Source organism: Hakea prostrata, chromosome 3 (assembly GCF_041222555.1).
Source record: "Hakea prostrata isolate BN-2017 chromosome 3, UWA_Hpros_2, whole genome shotgun sequence".
In the NCBI taxonomy this organism is placed as follows: domain Eukaryota; kingdom Viridiplantae; phylum Streptophyta; class Magnoliopsida; order Proteales; family Proteaceae; genus Hakea; species Hakea prostrata.
This window is the reverse complement of record NC_142602.1, coordinates 7,163,615-7,185,013: the sequence shown is the minus strand read 5'-3', so window position 1 is coordinate 7,185,013 and position 21,399 is coordinate 7,163,615. Positions and strand designations below refer to the sequence as shown.

Below are 21,399 nucleotides of genomic sequence, written 5' to 3'. Positions count from 1 at the left end.
TGCTCCTGTTTTTTTTGCCCTTTAATGTCATGTAGGCTGGCATTTGTTGTTATACCTTGCTAAAGTTGGATCTTTAAAGACTTTAACATTCCAACTTTGGCATACTTTTTTCCTTTCCTGGGTGAATGATTTCATTTAGTTCGGTTTTTCTTTTTTCTTTTTATTAATTAAATATATAAATATATTACACGATATGAGTTCCCTAATATATATATAAAGAAATATATTGGTAAGACTATACAGTTGGGTCAAATTTTTGCTGGTCAGCCAAATCTTTGGCACCTGATTCTGTAGTAAAAAATAATAAAATAATATTAATGACTGTATTCCTAAATCTCCACCTATCCAGATTTGTCTCTGGATTCATGTATGTAACCAAACAGGCCCTTAGAAGTTCGCACGACTCAAATTGAAGGTCAGGATAGGAGGATCGAAGAATGAGGATCGAAGAATAATCATTTGTCAATGTCATACAGATATGCATTTCATTCTAGATTTTTAATTCATCAACTACACCATTTTACCACTCTGCTGCGAATATGAACTCTCTCATCACCTCCTGCAACTCCTAAGCTGGAATCTCGTCTCCTCAACAATCTAGCTGTCTTGTTCTTGACATTTCATCTCCCATGAGCCACGAATCGGTCTCTTGTATCTTCTTCATCAAGGGACATTAAAAATTTCGTATAATTTATCGTGTGATGTACAATAACAAAAAGAAGAAAAGCACAAATTCTTCTTCCCAAAGTAACCAAGAAATTTAAGGTCAACATGTGAACATCAACCACTAGGCAGAGCTACAAATTACATATAGGATTAGTTCTATGTCGCCTTGAAGGAGATTCCGGCGATGACGATGGTGATGATGCTGATGATAGTGATGATATTGATGAGGAAGATGACAGATCTGTGGTGTCATCTGGCAATTTTCTCTTGTTCTTCTGTTGTGTCCATCGTCTGGCTTCACTGTCACTCCCCACTCTCGTTAGATGACCTTTCAGACGCTGCACATCGGATAGTTTTACTGGTTTGACTATATATTCCTCTGCTCCTTCCTCCAAACATCTGTTCACATCAATTATGAAATGTCCTAAGTCAGCAATCAAAAAGAAAAAGCGAAAGCTTGAACTCTGTGATGGAAGAAACCTAACAATGAGTGGGAAATGACGAATACCTATCGATTCTCGCCAAGACATTTTCAGACGACATAATCACCACTGGAATCTGTCTGAAAGTCGAAGATTCCTGTTTGGGAAACATATGCAAATCAAATGAGACACTAATTCGATTCCGTCTTAAGAAAGGGGAAGGATAACTCATAGAAATCACGAGTGCTAGAAGATAGATCATCAAAGCGAAATCGAACCTTGATTTTCTTTAGCAATTCGTATCCAGTCATTCCAGGCATACAATAATCGGTTATGATCATATTCACTTTCAAACCCTGAAAAAAACCACCAAAAACGTAAGAAAACCTACAAGTCAATTAAACTAAGGGTTTAAGGAAGAATATTTGGAGTTAATTGACCACTCTTACATCGAATCCAACAGAGCTCTTCTCCCCGTCCAATCCGAGAAATTGCAGAGCTCTTCTCCCACTATCGACTGCTGTCACTGAAGAAATTCGACCATGTCGGTTCAGATTTGAAGAAATGAAAAACAGAAAAAAGTAACAAACCAACTGATTAGTGACGAACCTTTACAAGAGGAGATTTTGAGTAACCGTTCAACAACCTTTCGATCGACAAGGCTATCGTCAACGGCAAGAACATGTAGTTCTTGGGAACCAGATCTCAAATGATCGAAAAATTCATTCTTTTCCTGTCCTGAAAACTGCGGAAGCACGTCTTTACTCGCCATTACAACTTGAATCTCTGTAAATCTCCGTAAATCTCCTCAAAAAGACTAAAAATGAAGGTGAGAACGAAAGAAGATATCGTTCCTGGCTGCTTTTATAGAACTGTTTTCCTGTATATCTGTCTCCCTTGTTTTATACAGTAATTATAGATGTCGTATATGATTGTATCTGTCATCCTCTGGTGGTGGTGGTGGGCTTCTTTTTCTTTTTTTCATCTCTGTCTGTCTCATCATATCTCTTTCTCAGAAATCTGAAAAATCTACTTTTTTAAGCAACGCGAGATTCTGAAATCCGCTTTCGTGCGATCTCCAAATCTACCCAAATTCTCTCTCTATTGTCTTCTCCGTAAGTGGCCAAGTGCGCATCACCACTCATCCATTGTCAAATTTAACTTTCCTTATTTACGAAAAACGCCTCCTCAATTTTTTTCAAATATAACTTTCCTTATTTATGAAAACGCCTCTCACTTTTCATGAATTTCTATCGTCAACCATTGTGGCACACCCAAAGTCCAAAGTGATTTTTATCCGCTCCTGTTTTGATATGATGCAGTTTCCTTTTGTGGATCGTTGGATCGTCGACACGTGTAATATTCTAATCCTAAGGTAACAATTCAACACTGAGTAACACATGTTGTTATAGAAATGAACCCAAATGTATTACTCAGTGTTGAATTGTTACCTTAAGATTAGAATATTATACATGTCGACGATCCAACGATCCATAGGAGGAAATTGCACCATATCAGAACAGGAGCGGATACAAAATCCATGTTTACACCTCTCTAGAGCATCGAAGCGAGAGAATGGAACATTTATAATCCGATTATAATTGAGAACTAACTTCCACAGTAGGCTTTTGGCCGTACTAGATGTCGACATTCACGGAGTATTTGTATTCACACTAGATTTTAGCCAAAAAGTGCGATCATTGTGCTTCTAACTCTTAACCCTTGCATTAAGATTCGCAAGATTGGAGAGGTCGAGTTTCTGAACATTTATAAACTAATACAAAATGACTTACTATACATAAATGCATACAATTGAGATCGAGGGTCTATGTGACTTTTGAATTAGGTTATATTATCAAAAACAAGCTTTCCATTCTTTCACTTTAATAACATGAGGGTTTCCTAGAAGTATCGAGGAATGCACCAAGAATACTCCAATGAAATGAGATGTTAATCCCTTATAGATTGTTGATTATATTATATTTTCCAACTGTGTATGCTAGAGTCTAGAGTGAGGGCAGCCCAACTTGTGCACTTTGTTTGAAGACCTGGTAGAAATTTTACATCTTATTAGTTGGCAAGCACTCTTCACCTCTAGATTTTATTTTATTTTTGGAGGGGTGAGATTTTCATAAACATGTTAGGTATTTGTAGATCAAAATCTAGCAAGAGGCGTGACAATTACATGTCCTAAGATCTTGTGATATGACATGGGATTTTATAACAATTGCTAGCGGTTCTACAAGGAAAAGAAAGGGGCAGATTCAGATGGATTCATGGATTTATGGTATTTGGTGATTATATAACACCTAAGAGCAAAGCAAAATGGATAGGTAAAAAGCAATTCCCAAGGTTTGAGTAGTTTTCTTGAAATTTAGTATTATAATTATAAAGTAAAGCATTTTGTGTGTGTTTCATAATCCACATAGTTGTAGCTTTTGCTTTGAGGGTGATAGTTTATCAAATATTTTACTTATCTTGTATGGATAGACATGGCTAAAGAAATCACTTTTTGCCATAGAACATATGATTAATTGCTTCCTATCCAAAAAAAAAAAAAATGATTGAGTACTTATATTTTTATACAAAATGCATTACAATGACACGAGAGGAAACTTCGACTAATATTTTTTACAAGTACAAAGAAAATATAAATGTTAATATCTCCGCGTAGTAACTCAACCAACCTTTTTCCTTATCCAATCTTTCAAAATCTAACCAAATAAGATCCATATAAAGTGTGTCCCATGCCTTTTTTTTTTCCTTATTCAAACCAAACTAAAGCGTACCCTCAAGAACTTTGTATGAGTGTCTCCATTCAATGAAGATATAGGCAAATCTTGACCTTTTCATTGAAGAGTTGATAAACAGAAATAGAAATTTGGAACAAGTCGCTATTCAAGCATGCATGGGGTGGGATGGATAGAGAGTAGAGACCTTCCATGGAAATATGAGTCTTTTTACGAGGATAAGTCTTTGGTTAGAGATTGACCCAAGTCATAATTTTATCAAAGAAAGGAAAACGAGAACAAGAGTTACAAGACTCAAAGGGAGGGGGCTAAATGCAATTTTGATATCTTTGAATGCTGATCAATGCTGACGACCCCAAGACCCAAGTCAATCCTGACGGGCCGTCACGTCCGTGTTTAACTGAAACGGTCTCTTCACCTCTTGAAGGGTTGAAAGTGAAACAGCACCTTCTCAATCGTTTCGATTTGTTCCATGGAGTCATGGACGGATGTGGAGTTGTGGACCATGGATATATGAATTTCCAAAAGTACCCTTTAACCTATGGAATAGGAAGTCGGAAGACTCGGAACCCATGGTGACGACTTTACTCCACACGTCTCACCTACCTAGAAAGATTTTGAACTTCCAAATTTGTCAGAGAGACTAGATTTGAATAATAAGCCTGGTCGTCAACAATCCACAGAGATTCTAATCTGACGGTCGTACTGGATTAGTCAGGACCACGTGTTCATTGCTTTGTTGCAGTCCCTATGGCGAGACAAAATATGAAAATAGTCAGGAGGCAAAGATTTAGGAGTGTCGAGGAGATCTCGGGGGTGGGACCCACGGTGACACTTTTTGTATTGTTTGGAGTTTGGACTATTGGACTGGACAGCCTGGACTGGGCCCCCCCCCAACTTTGTTTTTCATGGCAGCGATGAAAATTAGAAGACCCTTGAACTGTCTTTGTCTTTGTTGAAACTTTTGTATTAATACTTTAATAGATTCTCTGACTCGGAACTCTATCGGGGTTCGGATCGGGTCGGGCCCACTCAAATCAGACAGGTGTCGTAAACGGAGCGCGATTTTCTTGAAGATTTGACTAGATTTTGACATGACGTAACACGTTACGTCTTCCGGAGGTTAAAACTTTTCAGCCTCACTTTCGATTCCCTTCATACTTTTTTTTTTCTTCTCTCTCTTTCTCGTAAAAAAGAATCGATGTGGGCCCCACAGAGTATCTAGAGAACACGTGGGTGTCACGGTTCTCTGCCCGCGTTGTCTACTCTTCTCCGGTCTCCGTTGCACTCTTTGTCTCTCGCTTCTCAATTAAGTCACCATCCGAATCATCTATGTGGACCCAGCCTTATCTTTCACGACCTCTACAACCGTTGGATTTAACGGTCCATTCGATTTGTCCTTGATTATTCCAATCTGAAGATCAAGGAATGTGACACATACCAGATTCAGTATAAAATGTAATCTTTGAGAGAATCTCTGGTGGTCCCCTTGTGGTCCACTCCTTTGTTTGGTCCTCAAGTTAATAGCGTATAAATATATGGCAAATATTGCATGAGACTATCATTCCATATTGTACAATTTTGACTAAACTTGTCTCGGCGGTTTACCGTTTGACTAGTATCGGTTATAAAAACGGTTTAACCATGCACCGGATTAACTTGCAGCCAAAGGTCAAGGTTTCACCACGGATATAAAAATAAACCCAAGGGTTGTAAAAGAAAATCTTGGTAAATATTTTTTTTTTTTTTTTTAACATTCAAAATATTCTAAAATTTACAAAATAAAACCCTTTCGCTCTACCCGGCTCAAGAGTCAATCCCTAAATTTGATAGAAAATAACCTAGAGATAGAGGGAACCATGAAAAATTAAAAAGATCCGTTGAACACTATCAGAAATGACACTTGCGGCAACCTACGATTTATTTGTAGAAGAATTTGATATCAACTAAGCCTTTGCAAAAGATTTAGCAACACCCATCTTCAAATTGTAAAAGCCTTGTCCTCTCAATCACCAAGGATTTGTCCCCGACAATAGAAAGCCAGTCCATTAACGACGGCTTTCATTTTGTAAATCTAAAAATTATAAACCCTTGAATTTAAAATGAAAGAACTTGTATTTACATAGGTACCCCACATCTTCTCTCACAACTTTTTGAATCTCTTTTTGTATACATGGCGAAATCTCAACCCTTGTTGCATCCGTTGCAACAAATAAAACTTTTTTCTATTATGTAGCATTTGTTTATCACTTAAATTGTTCTTTCCAATTTATGTGTTAAAATAATGTTTTTTAATCGTAAATTATTATTTGACAAGTTTTTTGTTTATAGTTCTAAGAGTTTGATTTCATCGAAAATTTATTTAATCCATTTCTTTGTCAAAAATAAACTATTAATTTTCTTGTAAATGCTTAATATGTGTTTCAATATCACATCAAATTGTTGGAATCCATTTATAAATCACATAGTTTAAGCCTTTGAGATAAATTAACATAAAAACATTTTTTATTTTGAATCGAGTTTTCATGTAGTTTCGAATCTCGTGAATCAAGGTTTTTGGTGTATAACAAATTCTGCTTCTAACACAAAAATAATGTTGGTTTGGATCATTCCTATATAAAAATAGACCTGTATTTTTAAACGGAATATTCGATTTTGTGTTTGAATGGCACAACAAAAGCCAGGAACAAGGAACAAAATCTTACCAAACAGGCCCTTCAATTTTATATTGTATCAGCACAGGTGAAAACATTTTTTTATTTATTTTATCCTAACAGAATTTTATTGAGAAAAAAGCTACAAAAATCTGATTGTTGCTACTTGTTATGTATGTTATGGTTCAAACCCCCATATCAGAATGAACCATCTGAATTGAACCAAGGGTTTAAACCTGACCCAAAATATTTCATGTGACACTTCTCAGTTTGATACTTATTGAGGGGATGCACGCTGAGAATTGGAGTATCATGGTGACACTCAGCTGTCATAGTAGGACTTCTTAGCTAAAGTAACGTTGAGAGGGAGATCCAACGTAGTTCTATCCAAACATAAATCACAGTATTTATATTAGCATTGAATGCACTGAGAATCATTAAATACTCATTGCTGACAGAGAAGCTTCTCATTTGCGCAAAACCATCATTGAGTGCAACATCCTCACGTTTTATCTCCCTAGTTAGGAATTAATGTCACATCAATGTCAGTTTGATGTTGACCCTTTGATTCAATGGTGAAATCTCAAGCTGTCTAGTAAATCAATCGGTTAGATTGCTCATCAAATTTCCACCAAGAAGTCATCTCCATCCTTCACTCAAATACAAGGAAATCGTAGTGCTATAGGGCGTCTACTATTTTTTGAGGTATGGATCAGTTATACATGTCATCACTATATATGAGTAAAGAGTAAGATTTTGAATCTCCAGCCATTACTCTTTTGTAATTACTCCAAATACATTATCTTTCTTGTCTTCTTGAACATTTATTCCACTGGAGGAGCACTCTAATTTCCCCCATTTGTTGACTTAGTGATTGAAAGTGGCTTCCCGTCCCGAGAGGCGGCCCACTCTCACTCTTGTTTTGCCATCTAAAACCAAATCTGGACCAAGAAGTAACCAGGGTGCCAACATGATTTGAAACCATACATATGCATGTCTTAGAAGATTTAGACCACGTCACCAGTGAGTGTCCATCCAGCTGTCCGCCCTAATGTCATCATTATTTTTGTACAACACGTCTAAAATCCGCTAATACAATCTAGAAGACACTTGAAGAATCATCCCTAAAAATCTATCATAGGACTAGATTTCACTTGCACCACCCTAGAATCTATATTATTAATACTTTGAGTGGTCTTGTATGAACACCACACAATAGTTACTTGGAATAATGTAAAGATACATGAACATGAGGACATAACTGAAATATTTGATAAACCCAAAATATAAAAATTTCATACATTGGTTCTCCAGATTCCAGGCCTGAATTCTTGATGCAGGAATCAAAATATTCAAATCACACATCCATGTAGCTGGTGTACAGAAAATGTTTCTCAAAACCAAATTTTATATTTACAGAATCTGTAGTTTTGACACTTTATAATCCCTTTTAGGATTCGAAAGGAATGGAGGTTGAAAAAAGAGAAAAGAATCAAACAGGTAATCCAACCAACGAGGAACCTTTCCCGGCCATTTGGGATACAAAGTGATGATATCAATCACTAATTAATTTAAACAACTCCCTTATGATCTACTAATCTGGCTCTTCAAAATAAAGAATTAGTAACTTGGGTGGCGAATCAATCTAAAAAGATTAGAAAATCGTATCTGTGATTAAGGGATAAGATCCAGGATTAGAGACAATGAAATCCAGGGAGTTGTTAATCCCAATACTAATCACCTTTGGTTTCTGCTTGTTACATATATTCTTTTAATCATCACCACCGATCTCTGTTCCAAAACCCAAATTGATTGGGCAGTTGTGCATTGGATGGATTAATCACTCACATGGATCATGAGTGGAACTGTGAACTGGTAACGTGATTAACCACTTCATTTGTTTAATGTTTGTTATTAGGAGGCAATAAGACGAGTTTGCTATAAAGAATTAACATAAATATTGTTGGATTAAGACTAATTAATACGTTTTAAAATAAAGACCAAAGAGATCTTGGGGTTGGATGATATGCTTAATAATATAGAGCAGTACAATACGTACGGCTAGGGTTTTCTTAATTGGATTCTCTGCCCATTTGATACCAACAAAACTTGGCTGCAACTATTTTGAATTTTCAAAAATCCTCTTGCAGTTGGTGTGGGTGTTTGTTGACGAGGTGTGAGAAAAGTAGAATCCTCTTTTTGTGAAGATAAAAGATCTGAACCCCCACCATCAAAATTATAGCGACTAGTTTACATGGGATATTGGTTTTTTTAGGGAGAGGGGGTGTTGATGAGGATAAAATAACACCGAACCGAGTCCAACCTATGATGGGTCATGGATTTCGGTTGGAGATGGGTTCAACCGTCGTCGAGTCAAGAAACCCCGGGATCATCCAGAGTTCAAATCAGCAACTAAAACGAGGGCAAAGGAACTCTACGGTTTTGGAGATGAACGTGATCCCGAATAATTTGGGACTCTTGATCGAGTTATAAAGGATAACTAGCTACCACTAATACAAAGTGAACGACTGTGTCTCATAAGGTGACTACTACTAATTCCGGAAGAAGAGTAAAAACCCTACCGTTTGACGGCCACCAAGAGGAAGCACGAACGAATCCAACGGCCAAGGAAGGGAGGTAAATCCCATATAAATTAAAGCCTTACATCAACAGAGGTAACTGAATTGTTTCCCTCCGTTATTGTTTTCAATTTAAACTTTACAACTAGCCAGAGCTCTATGGTGATCCATTACTGATTTATCCTCGGAGGTGGCCACCCATCAAGTGTGAAGAACAATATTTATATATGTACTAGGATCAACTCCTCTACTTAAGTTATGGATGCATTAGACAAATATAGTTGTTGATCTAATGGTCAGTGGTTGGCTTCCGTTTCTTATGGTATGGATGCATTATCCAGACTAGATGTCTATCTAGTGGTAAGTGATTTCCTAATATTACGAAGTATCACCATGTGTGTAATCTTACTTAATATTTGTTTTTCACGACAAAAAAATAAAATAAAAATGATTTACAAATTCGATACTATAAGTAGTTGGATATAATAAAGCAAGCTTTATATTTTTTTTTCTTTTTTTTAATTAAAATCTGTGCAAAATTTTTTTATTCAAAGAAAGAATATTGAAAGAGTTTAAAATTACAAACAGGTGGAATTGCCATGAAAAAAAGGTGGAATAATCCACAAAAACCTGAACAAGCTTTATCTTTATACCAATTCAAATATTAAGTAAGATTATTCAAAAGAATAATTTGTATTTTTAGTACGAAATCCACTACGCATGTCGATTACCAAAACCATCATCTCAATAGACGCATATATATGAACCCAAAAAAAAAATGCATATAGGAATTTAAATACAAATTGCAGGGCGTATCGATGAAAAAGAAATTGCACGTGTCGAATAGATCAGAGAGGTAGGGTTCCCCTACAAACCATTCGAGCTAAAATTGATTATTGTGCCTATACAGTACGAACTATCTATGGGATATTAGGCATAAAAATATAGATTTATATATTATACTATAGCTTTATGAAGATGGTATTTCCCAATTTGAGACAGGAAACACTATATTCGAAAATCATTTGAAATACTTTTACCATAAAAAAGAAAAAGAAAAACGTAGATATTAATTCATCCGACGTGGCGAGGCCAATCAAACATGTCTTCACCTGTTGGAATTTTAAACTCATTTTTAAATATAAGATTTAAAATATTTTTTGTGTTTTACAATGAAGGGTTAGAGGTAACTTCAGATTAGATGTAGACTCTAGATGACTGGGCCCTAAACACTAGATAACTGGGCCAGGTTTTGGATGGGCCGACTGGCCAAGTAACTTCAGAATAGATGTAGACTTTAGCTTGGAGTCCCGGAAGTTCTGGAGTTAACTCATAAAGCCCAATTGGGCCCAGGCCCAGGACTCTTGCAATTTTATTGGTTTGGTGGTGGGTCTAGCTTTAGCCCGGTGGGTACGATTAACTAACCGTTTGCGAAATAACCCACTCGCCTTGGTGAAGGGAAAACTTAATCGTTCGCGTTCATTCTCATTTCCCGTAGAAGCGTTTCTGAAAAATTCCCCAGATCGACAAGTTCAGTCTTCGATCTGAATCGTGAATTGGTCAGCTCTTAGAGGTAAGTTCTTCATTTTTTCCTCTCTGCTTTTCACTCTAGTTTCTTTCCAGCATCGTTCCTTGGTCGTTGCTGTCTTTCCAGATTGTTAACGAGATTTAGGGTTTTATGATCTCAACAATTATCCTATTTCTTCGTGTGCTTTGGTTTTGATTTTTCGCACTGATTTAAATTCCCTTCAAATCACTTGGTGGTTTTAAAGTGTATGATCTATTTGTGGTCTTATTCATTTAACAGTAATGTTGTTTGGATGCTCAAATTGAAAAGTGTGTTCTATGATTTTTGCTCGCCTTGTGAAACACTGAAACTAGATCTGATTAGAATTTATTCTTTGCTTCGAATTGTTGTTAATTAATTATGTATCCCTGGCATTGGTTTGAGTTTCTTTGTAATACACTGTTAAAGGAGAACTACAATTTTGTTTGTAGTCTGAATTAATTATAAGAAACATAGAAACTTTATGACTGATCGGGAAGACTGGATTGACATCCGTGGAACAGGAATTCTAAGTAGAGGAAATACTGTTTCTGGAAAATCTGAAGCATTAGATCGAAATTGAGAGAAATGCCTTCCCAGAAGATTGAAACGGGTCACCAAGACACTGTTCATGATGTGGCCATGGATTACTATGGCAAGCGTTTGGCATCGGCATCGTCTGATACCACCATCAAGATAGTTGGTGTGAGCAGCAATTCTACATCGCAGCACTTGGCTACATTGAGTGGCCACCAAGGTCCTGTTTGGCAGGTTGCGTGGGCACACCCTAAATTTGGTTCCATCCTTGCTTCCTGCTCTTATGATGGCAGAGTGATCCTTTGGAAGGAAGGTAACCAGAATGAATGGACTCAGTTCCATGTTTTTGATGATCATAAAACCTCTGTCAATTCCATTGCTTGGGCTCCACATGAAGTTGGCCTCTGCTTGGCCTGTGGATCATCCGATGGAAACATATCGGTCCATGCCGCCAGGGCTGATGGTGGATGGGACACGACAAAGATTGACCAAGCTCACCCAGTTGGCGTTACCTCTGTTTCATGGGCCCCTTCGATGGCACCTGGTGCTCTTGTTGGATCTGGTGTATTTGAGCCTGTCCAGAAGCTTGTTTCTGGTGGTTGTGATAACACTGTGAAAGTTTGGAAGCTCTACAATGGGAATTGGAAGATGGATTGTTTCCCAGCCCTTCACATGCATAAGGATTGGGTTAGGGATGTTGCTTGGGCACCTAACTTGGGACTTCCAAAGTCTACAATTGCAAGTGCTTCCCAGGATGGAACTGTTATTATTTGGACTGTAGCTAAGGAAGGCGAGAAATGGGAAGGCAAGGTTCTGAATGACTTTAGGACCACAGTCTGGAGGGTCTCATGGTCGCTCACAGGAAATATATTGGCTGTAGCAGATGGAAACAACAATGTAACACTATGGAAAGAAGCAGTTGATGGGGAGTGGCAACAGGTGACTACTGTTGAGCCATAGACTACCATTGCTTATTCATCTTGCTGCTGCTATCTTATGTGCTTAGGCCATGTCTGGACGCTAGATTTTCTGTCCCCCAAGACTTTCACTTTCTTTTTGACTGTCCTGGTAGACTCAAGTTGTTATTCATCTTAGTGTTTTTTTCTCATGGTTTTTGGCCATTTCCTCACTAGTTTGCAATTTTTTCTTCTTCATGTTCAATCAAAACTCTACTCCTTTTCTGGGGTTAATTTCTTCTCTCACTTTTTGTTTTGTTTCAACCATTTTATTTGAAATTACTAGCATTATCGCTGAGCACTTTACAGACTGAAAAAAATGGATAACACATTATTGCTTGTTGGTGCTAAACTTATATTCTCTGATTACAAGTTATTGTTTTGTGTTGTTACTTTTGATTATAGTGTGTGGAAGTAAGGGGTGATTGATTGTATCAGACTATCAGTTAATTTTTACAAGTTTCAATTAGATAATAATTGTTACGTCCACAAGATACTCTGATAGGAAAAACTATCAAACCCTGTTGCTGTTGTTAAACCTCATCCCCCTCATACTTATTTGTGTAGATTTAAAAATTCCCATAATTCTTCTATTTATTCTGAAACCTGGCCACTTGGATATTAGTCCCAATTGGGGGATCATTGTGGGGCTCATTTCTTGGGGCCATTCCTCAACCATGAGTGTGCAACTGTAGCAACATCAATCTTTTGCTCTTCTTCAAGGGATAAAGTAAAAACTGGCTGAGTTTTGGTTGGAGTCCTATTTGCTGTGGCCAAGGTTGGCCAATATCAAGAGGTTTCTTTGATTGGGTATATTTTGTGCTTCTTTTACGGGTCCATTTCATAACGTTTTTGCTTACCCACCTGTTAAGTTACTGGCTGTTTATGATTACAACATAAAGACCGCTGGAGAATGTTGCATGTGTAGAAAAAATGTTGTTTCATACTTGACTTATTGTTGCTGTTTTGAGGATGAAAATTCTTTTGGAGAAATATTAGTGACATTGGATATCCTTGAGCAAAGAGAGTTCATGCACATGTAGCGTACAACTTTGGAAAAGGCATCTGAAACTTGGAAGTAATGGGTGTAGTCCTGGTAACTTTGATGATTATTTAGTTAGGCTTATGTTATGTGAATATGTAATGACCCAGTAGTAATTGATGTCCATTGAATAAAGTTATCAGAACATAAACAAGGTTATAATTAAGCTTTCATGGTTAATTTGAAACTTCTAAACATGCTGAATTCTCAGTTTTTTGCTTGTATGATCACTATGGAATTTAGAGCCTTCTCCAACTCTGGAAGTGGTAAGACATGCAGTTGAGAGGGGCCTCCCCATTTCCTGTACTCAAATGGTGACAGGCCTTTCAATATCAAATGGTGAAGCAAGTGGATTTATAAATCCTGTAAATTCAAATATCAGGATAAGGAAATGTGAGAACTCAGTTTGGGTAAAACCGAATGAGTCAGAGACTGGAATCTCCAATGGTAGGGTAATGAAAGTAGTTGCCTCTCTGATGAGTTCCTGGAAGCTTCTTGCCTTAGTAGTTGCCATGGTCACCTAAATCATTAGGTCCTTTTTTATGGTTCTCTTGTTTTTTTTCTCTCTTTATATTTATCTTGGAAATAACTGTAACTAATGGTTGTGCTGGATTATTATCTGGGCAAGGTTGGATTTTGAATACAATGGACCTACCTTTATGGCCTCGATGTACCACTGCGTCTATTATCCAGGTTATGGTCTGGACGGATTTTTATCACCTCCAGTCCTGAAATGGTATGTTTCATTCACAAATTATGAACACGTGTCTTATTCTAATTTTATGGTTTAAAATTTTTCAATCCTAAACCATTTCATCCCTAACGTATCTTCTCTCCTCTCTTGGATCTCTCTGCCTTCTCCCTCTTCAACTTTTGCAACCCACTTGCCATTGGCATTTCATTTCACTTCTTCGTCTTCGACTCTGGCAACACCAAGTTCACCACACCATGGGTCTGCGACAAAAAAGGAGGCGGTGAAACGAGTGGCCAAAGTCTTTGTTTTCATCCAATATTTAACAAGCGAATCAAAGACAATGAAGAGAAAAGGACAAATTTATAGGGTATGTTCAGCAGAAAATCCTAAAAATTTGAGAGTATGGGAAGAAAAATGCTCAGTGAGGTCATGTGGCAGATCTCATAGCCTATTGAGGTTGTTTTGAAAAAAATGCCGAAATATTTCTTTTTCTTTTCTTTTTTTCCTTCTATTTCCCCTAAAATGAACAAATCTTCAAAAACCACAAATTACAATATCAAATCTAAATCTTAACTTAAATCCATAACACGAAAGGAAGAAAATCAATGCCGTTCTTTGCCTATTCTTTTTTACCGCTGAAAATCTTTAATGAGTTTCCTAATTTTGGAGTCTGATTTCCATTTATATGGAGAGTTGAGTGGAGAGAAGATCAAAATTGTTTGATGCTTTTGTGGACTGTGGATTAGAGGTTATTGAAATGTAGGTCGTTTTTGGCATTGATGTTAAGCATCTCCACAACATCAACTTCCTACCTTCAGTCGTTCTTATAGGTTTTGTTCAATTTTTAGGGTTTTAGATGATTTTTGTGATCTGCCGTCCACATCTCTTGTTGTGGTGGAGGTGAACTTGGTGCTGCTGGAACTGAAAAGGGAAAAGTGAAATGAGATAGCAGTGGTGTTGTGTCTGGTGAGTGGGTTGCTAGAGCTGAAGATAGAGAGAGAAGAGAGCTGAAGATAGAAAAGATAGAGAGAGCCAAGAGAGGAGAGAAGATACGTTAGGAATGAAATGGTTAAGGGCCTGTTTGGTTACATGAGTCTGGAGATTTCAAATATCTAGAGATTTCAAATCTATGGAGTCATAATTTATAAAACTAAATGTTTGGTTGTGGAATGAAAGCTGTGGATTCATCCTAAAAAACTATTTAAATTACGTGATTTTTGTGAATTTGCAAATGTATAGTTTTTTTTTTAAATATCTGGATTTCACCCCCTTACCCATAAATCTATAGATTCACGTTTTTAGTGTAAAAATGTGAATCTCTAGATTTCATTAATCTATAGATTTTTACAACCAAACAGATATAATTCTCAGATCCATGAATCCAAACCAAACAGGCCCTAAATAATTGAAAAATTTTCAGCCATAAGATTATAATAAGACACGTGTTCATCATCTAACAGTCAACTGGATGAAACAGAAGCGTGTCAAGACTGGAGGTGATAAAAACCCGGTCGTCGGGCTAATCATGATCACAGCCTAGTGTGTACTATGATTTTAGGTTACCATTTTAGGTCAACAAATATGATTCTTTTGAAGAAAAAAAAAGTTTTTTTACTAAGTAAGAATTTTATTATTATTATTATTTTTTAAAATTTTAATTTTTAAAGAGAAGAGGAAAATCTGAATCCACATGTGGAATTTGAGATGATTTGTGGTAGAATATACGTACAAATATGGTGACAAGTTTTCTATTTTTTTCAATAACTATTATACTTTGTCAATGGTGGGTTAGTAGAGCGGTTAAAAGCCTAGATTCCCATGGGGAGATCTTAGGTTCGCACACGACATTTCATTTACAGTATTAAAAAAGCACCAGTAAAAAAAAAAAAAAACCATTATACTTTACCAAAAAAAGATAATTATCTATAATTTTTAAAAATATATATTTTTTTACTATTGGTAGCATTTTCTTATAATAGGAGATGGACATTATTACAACATTATTACATATACTACAAGGAGACTTAGAATCCTCAAATCTATGACTTCTTCAATAAGAAGAAGTGTCACAGTACTTGACTACTCTCGTAAAAAAAAAAACTCTTAAAAATTATTGTTTTTGAAAAATAATTTAAATTTATTAGACTTTAGTCTTGATAGGATAAAAATTAATCTGCTTATTTTTGTCCTCCTATAAATTTTATTTTTTTGGGTGTTCATTTATTGACACAGCTTTAATAGAATTACTCTAAAAAGATTAATTTATTTGAAGAATAATCTACAGATGCATTACACTTGATAGGGTAAAAATTAATCTGATTTTTTTCTGTTTTCATTTATTGACACAGCTTTAATTATTACCCAGAAAAATTCCGTAATACTTGTTTGATTATTTGACTAGCAGATTTGCTTCGATCCTTACTATGAAAAGATCTGCTAAAGATGAGTCATGACCCGCGAGTCTGTAACTCGGAGGGCCATGTGTTTGTTGGAGGGAGAAGCCTGTATTCCCTCATGGGATTCACCGCTTCGAAATTAAAAAAATTCAAAATCTAACTGCTTTTGCAGTTTTGCAAGAAGGAAAAAGATTAAAAAAAAAAGAAGAGTTTTTTACATGTGAGTTTTTTTAGTAGACTGTAAATTAACGTTGAGTCCTATTAGTACAATAATTTACGTGGAGATCCTAATTATTAAGTATATTCAAATTTTAAACGTGGATGTTTGATCCTTATACATTTGAAATTTGAATATACTTAACAGATCTAAAAATAATAAGGACCTAACATTAATTTATGGTCTAGTAAAGGACCTACACGAAAGTAATTCAAAAGAAAAAAGAGAAAAAATCTGTATTAATCATTCATTCATTCTCAACGTCCCGAAAAGTTAGATTACGAGAAACCCTTCAATTACAGAGAAACGAAAAACATACGTAAGGTCATTATTGGTATTTGAATTAGCAGGCGCGCTTGTCGAGATCGCAATTTGAATTCTCGCGGCCAATGAAAAATAGAAACCCTCTTCGCTTCCTCAGGTCTCCCTCCCAAATTAAGTTACGGCGCAGTGGCGCAGAATCGATATTCGAAATTCTTAACCCGCCAAGTGAGCTTAGATCTCCAATCTTTTTTCCTTTTTATTTATTAACGGCCACCTCTTTAATTTCTCTCATACTTTCATTACAGGTTTCAGATCTCTTTTTTCTCTCTCTCTTTCCCTCCTTTTATACTCTTCATCTTCGAAGGATAAGGATGGATTGATCTCTTAGTTGCTGGATCTCTCCTTGACCAGGAGATCACAAATTGATGCTCAGTTGTGTGTGAATAACTTGAATACTAACAGCATAGCAGCAGCGGCGAAAGAAGCAGAAGATCAAAAAGAGATCAGAAAATGTCGTCGTTCGTGGACTTTCAAGAGTTTCAAGACTCTGAAACAAAGCAAAATGGCTATAGCAGAAAACAGAAGTCCTTAGGACTGCTATGCTCTAAGTAATATTTATTTGCTTTTATTTTGTTCTTTTCACTTCAGATCTTGCAGCTTCCCCCTTTTTTGTTCTTTTTCAAATTTTTTTTTTGTTTTTTGTTGTCTCACTTGTTGATATTGCTTCTGGTATTTTGGAAATCTGAGCAGCTTTTTGAGATTGTACAACCGTGACGATACTGAATCCATAGGATTGGATGACGCTGCGTATCGATTAGGTTAGATTCCGGATTTTCTTTCCTTGCCTTCCCTTTTTCATTAGTCTATACTTGAAAATTTGTTGATTGTGTTATCTGAACAATTTTTGGCTTCAGGAGTTGAGCGGAGGCGGATCTATGACATAGTGAACGTATTGGAAAGCATTGGGGTAGGATATTTGATATTTTATTCTCTCTATTCTAATTATGTTTGTTTCTCTTTGCAAATTCTTGAAACTTATTATATTTAATCGGTTAGGTTCTGGCGAGGAAAGCAAAGAATCGATACACATGGAAAGGATTTGCAGGAATTCCGCAGGTTCTAGAGGAACTTAAGGTAGCATTATTTTTGTATAACGATAAGAGTATAAGTTTTTCCGATCGTGCTAAGTTGTATACTGACATTTGAACAGGAAGAGGCTCTGAGAGAGAACTTTCCCAATACATTTGACGCTAGCAACTCTGACAAAGTAGGTTACACAAATTGATACGACTTGTGTATTCCTTTTTTTTTTTTTATTTCGTATATAATTTTCAAATGATAAGGTTATTCTATCACCCAAGGTTTCAGATGATGAAGAAGATGAAAAAGATGAAAAATCTGTTGACACAGGCAATCCAAGCAGGGAAGACAAATCAAGTTCCAGTTCTGTAATTTGTAGAATGTCCGCTTCCTCCAAAACTGTTGGTAGGATCTGTTCCTCACGTTTGCCATCTGCATTGTTTCAATTTTTAGTAGTAACAATGTTTATGTTAAATTGTCCATTAGTATCCTAGTGTTGTTATGATAAGTTATGAACTGCTAATCTAATTCCCTTGGATGCTTTTTTTTCCACAGAGAACAGAAGAGAGAAATCATTGGGAATTCTTACACAGAACTTCGTCAAGCTTTTTCTCTCTTCTAATGTAAGAAGATGCTTTCCCTCTTTGTTGTAGTTTGGTTGTCTTAGAATCATTTCTCGGCTGAACTCCTCCACATCCTCATTTCTTCAGTTAGACATAATCTCCCGTGAAGATGCTGCAAGGATATTGCTTGATGATGCCAGCAATTCATCTCAGACGAGAAGTAATTGACCTTCACTTGTCCCTCTTAATTCTGAATTACATTTTGAGTATAGAAATAGTAAGTTACAGGATTATATAGCTTCATGACTAATACTTTCTTCATAAGATAATTCTGCAGCAAAAGTTAGACGACTATATGATATTGCTAATGTTTTGTCTTCCATGAATCTTATTGAGAAGGTATATTGCAATTCCAGCCTGAGTCCCTTTCTCTCCATTAATGTTTCACCACAGTTTTGACCTTCATTTGATTTTGCAGACTCATGAGCCAGTGAGCGGGAAGCCTGCATTTAAGTGGGTGGGAACTGGGGGGCGACTTGGCAATGGATCAACAAGTACTTCTGGTTTAACGGACTCCAGAAAAAGGGTGTTTGGAACTGAGATTACAAATGACAACTTAAAGAGGAACAAGGGGAATTCCTTGACGGATGAAAAGGCTAACCAGAAGCAAATGCGATTGAACCATGATAAATTGAAAAATGATATGGGCAGAAACCAGACTGTGCAACAACCAAAGCAAAGCTCGAAGGGTTTTGTGTTTGGCCCTTTCAGTCCAATTGTTAGGCCTAAAGTAGGTGAAGCAGACAAAAATAATGTCAGAAGTGTTCAAGACTCGGAGAACCTTGCCTCTTCTTATCGCCCTCAGTATCAGAACCAAGGTACTTTTTGAAAGTTACCACTTAAGTTTACTTGCCATTGTATTTCACTACTATTTTACTGCCCTCAGTATCAGAACCATGGTTGGATTCAAGCTAAGTGCCCTACATCAGCAATCCATTAGTTCTACATTTTGCTTTTCTCTACTAAATTTCCTATGTTATTTGACGATCCAACAATTGACAGTTCTCCAATCAAGATCGCTCAGCTGTGTAAAAGTGTTGACGATCTTTGGTTCGGGAGGTTCAGGATCCGACAGAAAACCGAGAGGTGCTTCTTAGGACCACCTTCAAAACTCTAAAGATGTGCTTTTTCTGGCACTCTTTGGGAGAATTCGAGTCTTCTCCTTGGCACCTTATTTTATGTGGATTTGCATATCCATTTGATGGTTCACCATCCAATATGGAACTGCACTTTTCATTCCATGTTGCACAACTTAAAATCTATTTTTTTTTTTTTTTGGGCCATGAGCCTTTTGGCTCAAGATTAGATTGTTGGATGTGGGCAATCTCTTGGATGCATTGGCAGAAATATAAATTTAGGGCATTTGTATCGAGGGACACTACAACAGCTATTCTAGTAAACTGACCTTAGAATGTAATTATCTGAATGCAGCTTTGAACGATCTATTTGCTCATTATTTGGAAGCATGGAAGTCATGGTATGTTGAAATCGCTGGAAAGCAACCTATAGAACAGTTTTCTTGAGTGCACTGTGCACCATAAAACTTGTATTAGGAAGCATTTTCATAATGCTCCAACTGTATGCAGCAGCTATAAACCTTCAATTGAATAAAAATTGTATCAGGGTCGGTAACCCATAATAAAGCTTTGTTTCCCTCCTTGTCTCATTTCTCCTTTGAATCTTCCAAGGCCTTAAAGTTTCTAAGGCCTTGCCATTCCATTCCTTCGTAACGCTCGAGTATGTGTTCCTGTTTCAACTTTGAATTTCCTTGGATGTGTGGATAAGCATTACCAAGCTATACGAGTGGCAATCCTTAGGGATGTAAACGGCAGAGATGATGTTTTATCCTCTTTTGAGATATTTGAAGTATTTGTTAACCTTCGTTTTGATCAGGTGCTAAGAGCTAGAGGTGTCAATTCTTGGACCAGATCATTGAACCCAAACATTTTCTTTATTGGGTCGATAATGAACTTATATTAGGCTCACCTGGCTGAAGTTTGTAGAGACAATGAAAGAAGGTTCTACAAAGAAAGGAGGTGGGTACAGACCACTAGGACCTAGAAATCGAGAGCTTGAGAGCTCTTTTTTTTAATCTCTTTTATGCCCCAAGCTATAAATTTAATTTAATCTAAAACGGGCTGAAATAGTTATAAATTTAACCAGTCAAACCTGAATCCAAGCGGTTGCCCAACATGAAACAAATTTGAACCAAACCCAAAATTGAACTGAATTTCGAAAATTTGCTCTTCTGTGTTTGGATTGGATTCTCCAGCTTGAAACTGAAAGCCCAAACAGAAACCGGGGCTGTGCAGGTTAAGAGTGTAAAACATGGCACAAAAAACTGCTACCTAAAACTTGAGACCCTATGTATCACTTTCATATCCACATGCATATCGATATTGCATCGGTATGGCGCTGCATGGGAAATCGTATGAATACAACATTAAACAATATGGTACCGTTTGAATATGTGAATGGTATGAATACAGTTTGATATGGTTTTAGTATATAAATGGTACAAAAACTGTACGATACATTATGGTACAGTTTCAATATGAAAATGGTATATTCAATACGGTTTGGTATATAGCGTCAATGTTGACACCTAAAATTGGTACTGATCGAACGTATCAAAATATATATGGGTTTTGAAAATTTTATTGTACTATACATATATATTTCGGACACAAAGGACTCGATCCTAAAGACCCATGGTATGAGAAGGGGGTGGAGAAAGTGTGGAGGGATGAAAGTTTGAATCCAAGGCTTCTTTGATTCTATAGTAGACCTCTTTCTTTTTTTCTTTTGAAGAAAGAGCCCAAGACCCCATTGCACTTATGACCGTTAGTTATGATATCACCATTGTGATTAATAGAAAAAGAGATTGCTAGGAGCACATCTACATTGTAATAGTGGTTCAAGCACTAATAAAGATAACTGAGAGGGATTTAAGTGGAACTTTCCATTCAAGTC

At 36.6% G+C, this 21,399-nt stretch overlaps 2 protein-coding genes and 1 pseudogene across 9 annotated transcripts; 2 read left to right on the top strand and 1 right to left on the bottom strand.

Moving 5' to 3' along the window:
* Positions 1 to 217: 217 nt before the first annotated feature.
* LOC149020467 (two-component response regulator ARR5-like) lies at positions 218 to 2,140 on the bottom strand. Its single transcript, XM_089146928.1, has 5 exons — positions 1,698 to 2,140; positions 1,538 to 1,614; positions 1,367 to 1,444; positions 1,175 to 1,245; positions 218 to 1,065 (listed from the first exon to the last, which is right to left on the bottom strand). Exons 1-5 carry the CDS (start codon positions 1,858 to 1,860, stop codon positions 798 to 800), a joined length of 657 nt encoding a protein of 218 aa, XP_089003054.1. The 5' UTR covers positions 1,861 to 2,140; the 3' UTR covers positions 218 to 797.
* Positions 2,141 to 10,502: 8,362 nt separating this feature from the next.
* Positions 10,503 to 14,488, top strand: LOC149020466 (protein transport protein SEC13 homolog B pseudogene; annotated as a pseudogene). Its single transcript, XR_016172196.1, has 2 exons — positions 10,503 to 10,644; positions 11,142 to 14,488. The product of XR_016172196.1 is annotated as a protein transport protein SEC13 homolog B pseudogene (transcript).
* Positions 14,489 to 16,868: 2,380 nt separating this feature from the next.
* Positions 16,869 to 20,100, top strand: LOC149020465 (E2F transcription factor-like E2FE). Of its 7 annotated transcripts, XM_089148611.1 has the most exons (12): positions 16,869 to 16,948; positions 17,029 to 17,331; positions 17,474 to 17,541; positions 17,638 to 17,690; positions 17,780 to 17,857; positions 17,934 to 17,990; positions 18,067 to 18,208; positions 18,359 to 18,426; positions 18,514 to 18,586; positions 18,692 to 18,765; positions 18,845 to 19,244; positions 19,429 to 19,849. In XM_089148611.1, exons 2-12 carry the CDS (start codon positions 17,234 to 17,236, stop codon positions 19,521 to 19,523), a joined length of 1,206 nt encoding a protein of 401 aa, XP_089004737.1. In that variant the 5' UTR covers positions 16,869 to 16,948; positions 17,029 to 17,233; the 3' UTR covers positions 19,524 to 19,849. The 7 variants fall into 7 exon arrangements, with proteins under 7 accessions (XP_089004737.1, XP_089004740.1, XP_089004738.1 ...); XM_089148614.1 differs by lacking the exons at positions 16,869 to 16,948; positions 19,429 to 19,849 and adding an exon at positions 19,858 to 20,100 and having other exon boundaries at positions 16,955 to 17,331; positions 18,704 to 18,765; XM_089148612.1 differs by lacking the exons at positions 16,869 to 16,948; positions 19,429 to 19,849 and adding an exon at positions 19,858 to 20,100 and having other exon boundaries at positions 16,955 to 17,331.
* Positions 20,101 to 21,399: the final 1,299 nt, after the last annotated feature.

Coding starts and splice junctions, on each gene's coding strand:
- LOC149020465 (XM_089148611.1), top strand. CDS start 17,234: ATGTCGTCGTTCGTGGACTTTCAAGAGTTTCAAGACTCTGAAACAAAG. Junction 17,332..17,473: donor TTAGGACTGCTATGCTCTAA/GTAATATTTATT, acceptor AAATCTGAGCAG/CTTTTTGAGATTGTACAACC. Junction 17,542..17,637: donor TGACGCTGCGTATCGATTAG/GTTAGATTCCGG, acceptor TTTTGGCTTCAG/GAGTTGAGCGGAGGCGGATC.
- LOC149020467 (XM_089146928.1), bottom strand. CDS start 1,860: ATGGCGAGTAAAGACGTGCTTCCGCAGTTTTCAGGACAGGAAAAGAAT. Junction 1,445..1,537: donor AGAGCTCTGTTGGATTCGAT/GTAAGAGTGGTC, acceptor GGTTTTTTTCAG/GGTTTGAAAGTGAATATGAT. Junction 1,066..1,174: donor GTCTTGGCGAGAATCGATAG/GTATTCGTCATT, acceptor TGATGTGAACAG/ATGTTTGGAGGAAGGAGCAG.